Raw genomic sequence first — 8,117 nt, 5'->3', positions numbered from 1 at the left:
GTGTATCAATATACAAATTAAATTTTGAATGGGCAATGTACTTTACTAGGAGCTATGTGGGGATACAGAGTTAAAAAGTGGTCACATATGCTAGCTCCAGATTCAGAATACAAAAGGTTTGAATCTTAGCTCTACTACTAACCAACTCAATGAGCTTGGTCAAGTTATTTAACCAGTCAGTATCTCAACAGTACCTTCTCCATTGGACTGTTTTAGGAATTAAATGAGTTAATACAAGTAAAGCACATAGAACAGTATCTGGCACATAGTAGGCACTTCAATAAATGTATAAATGTTAATTATTATTACTGTACATAATTTAAAAAATCAGTCTTTGGAGTCAGACACTCTCAAACCCAAGCTTCCCCCTCTATACTAACTGTCCCTAAACACAAGTTCAAACTTAAAATTAAGAATCCAAGACATGGTATAAAGACACAAATGCTAAAATAGAGGAACAAGACAATCAAATAAAAAACACACCTCTGGAAATGCAGAAGGAGCTATTAATTTCAACGTGGAGGAAGGAAAGATAAGGCTGTCGGAGAAGACTTCAAAAAGGACCTGGCATTTTAACGGAGCTTAAAATAATGAATTAGTTTCCCCATAGGCAGAAAAGGGTTATAAGGGCATTGCAACATGAGTGAACAGCATGAGGGAATGCACAAAAGTAGGAAAAGTACATGAAATAGTCAATAAATAGTCCAGTGTGACTTGAATATACTAGTAGATCACTTAGTGGGATATAATGGGGAAAGTGGAAAAGTACTGAAGTATACAGAGTTTTGAAAGCCTTACTAGGGAACTTGGTGATATTTTATAGATAAATGTCCACTGAAAGTTCCTCTTTTAAAATTGAGGGCATAGTAGAGGGCCAGTGGTGCTAACAGCCCAGCTGTGCTGGAGGAAGATTCCTTGCAGAGTCCAGGTCCTTTTTGAAGTCTTCTTGGACATCCTTAGCTTCCCTTCCCCCATGTTGTAATTAATAGCTCCTCTGCATTTCCAGAGGTGTGTTTTTGTTGTTGTTGTTCCTCTATTTTGCTCCTTTTGCAAGATGAGAAATCCACACTAATTTTTACTCCTGGTTGCAACACTTTAATATAATTAACATCTTGATTAGCCCTGATACTACATGGGCTTGCCTGAATTATTTTACCAGGAAAGGATATGAAACAGAGATTAAGTTTGGATCTCAAGGACACCCTAAGAACAATTTGGCAAATTATTCTGTCTCCCCTGATTCCCACCCAAAAAGAGACCACCAGTTACTTGCTTTGATACAAATACTGACATAACCCACACTCACCCTTCTCTTTAGCTGATGGAAAAATATATAGTCATCAACTGATTAAGTGTGTGCTCCATAGGGTGTTTCAGACACAGAGTATTCCAAAGGGTCTGGTCCAATTGTATAGTGCAGGTTCCCAACTCTGAAAGCAGTACCCAGAGCTGGAATTCCAGGCTATGGGAGTTCTGTGGATTAAAAAGCAAGTTATAAAAAACTTTAAAAATCATATAAGTTGTAATTGCACATTCCAAAAAGCTTACCTGCTTTTTTTTTCAGGTAAGCTTAATGCCCAAGTATGACCAGTTGTCTTTCATTTTAACTCCTGGATTTATGTAGTAGTTCAGATTTTACCTTAATAGAACTTAAACCAGGGATAGCTGCTAAAACTAGGGGTACATAACACCTTGTTAAGATTTTTCAGTTTAGGCCTTCTGCCCAATACATAAAATGTTAAGAGAGAGAGGAGGTTCAATAGAAAGACGAATATTTGTACACTGATCCTAATATATCTATCTCTCAATTCTGGGCAGTAAAGTGGATAATAACAGCAAAGGAAGCAGAGGTTAGAAGAGACACAGGTGACCCCACAACCCAATCTATACTTTGGCATTTTATGCCACAATCCCCAAGCCAGAATCTAACTTTAGTTAAGTTTAAACAGGAGGAGCTGAGATAGTATAGACAATGTGGCTGTACTAAATTGTGAATTCTGTAAATTGTACACCTGAACAAATAGGATAGTGAGATAGGGGAATTAATTTCTTTCTGGCAACATACTCCTAAAAGACTTTGGTATCCTATGACTGTCTCTTAGTACTGAGCTCTGACCAAAAGGGATCAGTGAAAACAGGGGCTGTGCCCTGGCTGGTTGCTTAGTGGTTAGAGCATCAGCCTGTGGACTGAAGGTTCTCAGGTTCGATTCCAGTCAAGGGCATATACCTTGGTTGCAGGTTTGATCCCCGGCCTCGGTCCAGGTGTGTGTGGGAGGCAACCAATAGATGTGTCTCTCTCACATAGATGTTTCTCTCTCTCTCTGTCTTTCCCCATCTCTTCCACTCTCTCTAAAAATCAATGAGCAAAATATCCTGGGGTGAGGATTAACCAAAAAACAAAACAAAACAAAACAAAAAAACAGGGTTGCCACCAAGGATAGGCACAAATAAGTCCAGAGGATTGGCCAGCAAAAAAAAAAAAAAAAAAAAAAAAAAAAAAAAAAAAAAAAAAAGCAAGGATGAGACTAGTCACCAAGGCAGGACAATGAAACTATCCATGAAGCTGTTTCTGTAGTTGGTGCCCAGAAAGATCCTCCTCTGAGGCTCAGGACTACAGGGGGAGAGATATCAGATGAAGCCATAAATCTGGTACCTCTAGATGGGTTACCTGGATGTTGAGGGTGGAGTTGTCGTATCACAACCACACTTCCATGGCTTTGCTGAATGAGTGTGAGAACTGGGAATCATTTTGGGGGTTAAAAAGTTAAAGGTATCCTGATGAGATATCCTATGTGAAAGGCTGAACACAAGTTCTGGGACTCAGACTGGGATGAAACCATCTGTGTTCCCTTTCTCCTATGTCTGTGTCTTCACCCCTTTCCCCAGATTGGTCCAGATGTCAGCCAGGAGCACAGTCATGTCTTCTTGTGTACAGAGTGATTCTACTCTTTGAACATGCAACTAAAGTCTGTCAATGTGAATTTGTTTTGTTGGTATCCCTCTACAGACACAAACAGTGTACTGGTTGTGCTTTATCCCTGACTATACTTCCAACTTAAGAACTAGGACAATTTTTTCACCAGTTTAAGCATGCAACTTTATTATGTAAATGAAGTCTCAAATGAATACACTTATGTCAATATAAAGCACAGAAGTATAACTTACTTGGGATGAACAGTTTCATTATCAGGTCACGTTATACAAATAATGAAAATATCTCAATTTATATAGCACAATAAAAATTAACAAATATTTAAGTTCTCAGCATCATTTGGTATCCATAAAATTGCCTCCTTCAGACAACACAGATAACATAAATACTGAACTTTTAATATGCATTGGTTTCATATTACACCAAAAACTATTCAAGGCTTTGTGAGAACATTTAGCTATTCAGAGTTTGAGTATTAATCGTATAACTTTATCTCTCACCTCAGGATCACTGTGCTCTGCTAAGTCTTGGAGTTTCTGACCAAACTGTTTTGCTTCCTGGAATATGGAAATAAGTTCAGATTTAGTGAACTCTTCCTTGGTAAATAACTTCACCTTCTTTTTGAATTGGAAATTTATATTCTCAAAAATTTCAATAATATTAAGAATATTGGCCTTTGACTCATTCTTGTTAAAGGGTGCAACCAATGATGACAGTACTTTGGCACTGATCAATTCTCTTGTATTGGCTTGATTTTTAGACAAGCGCGAAAACACTTTTAAAACATAAAATTTGGTTTTGACATTTCCATTGTTTAACAAGGTAAGGAGATCTGGAATATAATTGGCAATCATATGGTGATTCTCAAATTTCACACTCAAGTGCTCCAATAATTTTAGTTCAGCAAGTTGCACAGGGGAGTTCAAAGGATAAGAGATTATGTCCTTACAAACTTCATTTACATATGACTCTCCTGTTTTTGCTTCTTCAGAAGATTCAGAGTTGTCATCCACTTTATTTAAAGCTCTACGGTGTTCTTTAACATTGGGATTATTGACCAGGTTTTCAATCATAACAGTAATTCCTACATCATGAACTATATCTTGGGTAAATGGATAAGCAGGACTGATGCCCATTATCATCCTTGCTATTCCATGAATGAAAGGATCCCTAGTTAACTTAAGTAGGGCCACAAGTTTATCAAACTCTTTAGGCTCTAAACTGAAGACCCGTGATTTGCAGCGGCAGTTTTTTGGATGGGGCCCATACTTTTCCCTATACCTAATCTGTTCTTTGATCTCAGCTAAGGTCTGGAAGTAAGGCCCATCATCAAAGAGTGGGATCTTGGTCAGAGGCCGAATACCCAGAGGAGTTTCAATCAAGGTCGCAACCAGAGTCCAATTCCCTTCTGGAGGCAAGGATGGTTCCCCTCCATCTATTGGGACTAGGACACTATACCTGGCCCTTGACCATGCTGCTGCTTTTTGCTTTATAGTAAGTTCAGGTTTGGGTGTGGACTTGGGCTTTTCCTCGATCTTAGGTGGTGGAGGTTTATAAACTTGATAAGGGTTCTCTTCTTCAGGCCAGAACCAGGATCCTAAACTAGGTTCTTCTCCAGTCCAGAACCAGGAGCAGACATTTTCTTCATCCTCATCATTGGACTCGATTATACCAGCTCTGTCCCCAGCCCTGAACTTGGTGCTGGCCTCTTTCCTTCTCAGGGGCCTGGATCCAATATCGGCCTTATTATCCACCTTGGAAAAGGACCTGATATTGGCTTCACTTCCAGCATCAGCCTTGACTTCATACTTGTGCACAGCACTGAACCTGGATGTAGGCATGGCTTTTGAATTGTTTTGGGGCACTATACGAGGTTCTGCCAGGGATTTTGCCTTAGTTTCAGCCATGACTCTAGTCTGAATCTTTGCTTCCATCTTGCTCACTTCCTTTGCCATAGCCATGGCCATAGGTCACTTTCTCTGTCCTGGCCACTGCTCCATCCCCAGCCTTGGCCTGGGATACTGGTCCTCTTTTCCGTTCTGCCTCAGCCAGTGCCTTGGCCTGGATTTTAGCCTTGGCTATAGTGTCGGCAGGACCACTGATCATAGTTTTCCGGCCAGCCCAGGCCTCTCCTCTGTCCTTGCCTTGGCCTCAGAGCCAGTCATGATCCAAACTAAAGTCAAGGACAATTTATATACCCCCACCCCTGTCACAGCCTTAACCAAAGGTCCATCCCAGGTTGGTGTTTTCATAAAAAGTCCAGTAGTCACTCAGCCCCCTTTTCAACTACAGGCTCTGCCAGTGATATAAACAATGTGCAGAGAAAGCTCACTCAGAAGAATGGCTGTGTGCCTGAGCGCAACCCTGTGGAGGGTGGTGGTCTTCAGCCCCTCCAAGGCCACCAGATCTGCCACTGAAGTTGGACCTAGGAGTGGAGGAAGGAAATGGGGCTTTGAGTATTTTCCAATGTTTTTCTCATTTTGACAGGAGAGTAGTATGGAAACTCAGTGTTAAAGGGAGAGATAGATAATTAGCAATCTTCCCCTTAAATTCACACTCTTCAACTGCAGGTGCTACTAATCTTCTTTCCAGACACAAAACAGGAGTATGGAGAGTGGGAAAGCTGGATGGGAATGAGACAGAGAAATCCCTAGATTGGCTCTTTACCCCTGATGGACCCAAGCAGATCTCCACTACCTCATCCTACATGACTACTGAGGATGTCTCCATCCACATCCATACCAATCTGCACTGATCTGGAGTAATTTCTACTCCTTTCCTTGATTCCAATGATGATAAGCCCTACAAAAGATCTATGGACAGATAATCAAACAGCAGGTTATGGAAACTGATCTCTTGGTAGCCAGACCTTGTACTTTCCCTATATTTGTACTTTTTCAAGTGTTTCCCTCCTTCTGGTCCCTTCCCCCATTGTCTTGCTTTAGGACTACTCCTCTCCTTCCTGCTACCTATCATTTTCCTCTTCAGTGACTACCCTACTATTTTCCTTGTTTAGAATTGGGCTAGGGCCATGGTTGGCAAACAGCAGCTCGCGAGCCAGATGCGGCTCTTTGCCCCCTTGAGTGTGGCTCTTCCACAGAATACCAAGTGTGGGCGCGCACGTACAGTGTGATTGAAACTCTGTGGCCCATGCACAGAAGTTGGTATTTTGTGGAAGAGCCACACTTAAGGGGCCAAAGAGCCACATGTGGCTCGCGAGCCACAGTTTGCCGAGCCGCAGTTTGCCGACCACTGGGCTAGGGTGAAACATACAGATAGAAAAATCAGATGGGAAGTTAGAAAAGCAGATGTTACCCTTCTGTAACCCCAATGCTTATGAAGACTCCCAACTAAATCAGCAGTAGATCCAACAGGGGTTAGTAAACTGGTAAAACAGAAGGGATATAATTCTCTAGTCCCTCTACCATCACACCAATCTTAACAGGGCACTTTTCTCTTCATCATTTCCTAGCTTCAAGTTGGGTTACCATTTATAAACCTTCACAACTGAGAGTTCTACAGATTTAGAGAACACACAGAGATTTACAAATGCAGAGATAAACAAATGGAGACACAGGACACAATGGAGGCTGAGTCCTTGGTAGAGAGCAGCATCTAGGACACCAATGCCTTCTTGATACAGATACTTTTTCACCAAAATTTTCCACCTCCCCTTCTCCCAAATCTCCAATCTTCTCTGCTTCATTCCCCAAATCTGACAACCCAAACATCCCTGCATGATAGCGGTGGTGTCAATAGGGATGGAATGCTCAGCCTTGGAAGTTTGCTGGGAAATCAATGAAAGTATTATTTTCAAATTTCATCTAAGTTCTTATGTTTTCATACTCTCCCTAAAACCTATCAATTGCTTCAACACAATGAGAGTATAAAGGACTATTCAGAAAGCTGGCAAATAGGAGATCTGGAGTTTCCCCTAGACCCCTACCTGCTCTAGTCTTAGCTATCTACCACCTTCAAAGCACTGCCCACTCAACAAAAATTAGGTTAATTTTCTTTTTCTTATCCCGTCCCTTCAAGGTCCTCTGCCCCCTACAGATTACAGAAGCATGGAGTACCGCACACTTAGAAACAGACGTACACATATAAAGTGCATTGATATGCATCCAGAGACCACATTAAACGACGGTGAGAGAGACTTGGTCAGACTAGTAACCAGGACATGAGACCCTTTTCTAATTCAGGACCTTGATTATCAAGCACTTCAACCTGCATTTACCCTCTCTTCCTTCCTGGGGTCTCCAGGCAAGTCTTCTTACCAATAGCTGCAGCCCTTCCTTCTATTATATAACCCGCCACTTCTCTACTAGAAAACTGCTATTATATTCCTTTCCCTTCCCAAACACGGTCGGAGGTGGGGTGGGGGTCTGAAAAATCACACTAACAAGAGACATATCATTTTAACTTTATCGTCGTGTGGCGCTCAAACTACCTCCGTCCCTCTATCACTCTCACCGCCCATGCCTCATGACCAGGTCATGTATTCCACATTCATCTGATACTCATATCCACATCCCCAAACCATACCCGCCTTCTCACTGACCTGCTCTGCTTGGATCAGGGGCAGTTTTCTCATTTCCTTGCCTCAAGGGGTGCCGTGCCCTACAGAAAGAGGGAAGGACAGTCAGATGGACACAAGGACACGAGACAATGGCGGCGACTGTGTTTGGGGATTGGTCCCGCGCCTGGGACGAGATGCCTGCTTTATCAGATTAAGGGCCGTAATTGCCAAGCAATAGTCACTTTTGGGCATTTCCCTTTCCTTCTCGTCCCCAGGGCTCCTCAGAGATCCGCTTCTAGTGACTAAATTAACTACCTTTCCCTCCACAGGCTCTGCCTTGTCTCGTCTCCAATACCAAAATCCACTGCGGGAGGAGCTAGTGTAGTTTAAGGTGATCCGGCCAAATGAAAGCGGATTGATACCAAGCTGTGCAGAACGCCACTTCTCTCTCTGTCACTGACTTCCATCCCGCCTACCACGGCTGTTTCCGGTATTGGAATGTGCAGCGGCGGGAATCTGGATATAGAGAAAGCAGCGCTGGATGGAGAGAAGCAGGCTTATGTCAAAGGGTCTCTAGGTATTAGTTCCCCTCTTTTAGGAACTCCCCCCAGCAAGCCTACATTCCGCCGCCCGGTAGTGTTCGCGGGTTTCAGGCGGTGACGTCAG

The 8,117-nt window shown here is 42.4% G+C and overlaps 1 protein-coding gene across 1 annotated transcript; it reads right to left on the bottom strand.

The window, feature by feature from the left end:
- Positions 1–3,077: 3,077 nt before the first annotated feature.
- On the bottom strand, positions 3,078–7,817 carry ARMCX5 (armadillo repeat containing X-linked 5). The gene is made up of 3 exons (XM_081115318.1): positions 7,767–7,817; positions 7,494–7,552; positions 3,078–5,357 (listed from the first exon to the last, which is right to left on the bottom strand). Exon 3 carries the CDS (start codon positions 4,897–4,899, stop codon positions 3,394–3,396), a length of 1,506 nt encoding a protein of 501 aa, XP_080971444.1. The 5' UTR covers positions 4,900–5,357; positions 7,494–7,552; positions 7,767–7,817; the 3' UTR covers positions 3,078–3,393.
- Positions 7,818–8,117: the final 300 nt, after the last annotated feature.

The sequence above is a fragment of the Myotis nattereri genome (assembly GCF_964212035.1).
Source record: "Myotis nattereri genome assembly, chromosome: X".
Classification (NCBI taxonomy): Eukaryota; Metazoa; Chordata; class Mammalia; order Chiroptera; family Vespertilionidae; genus Myotis; species Myotis nattereri.
This window is presented reverse-complemented; position numbering and strand designations above follow the sequence as displayed.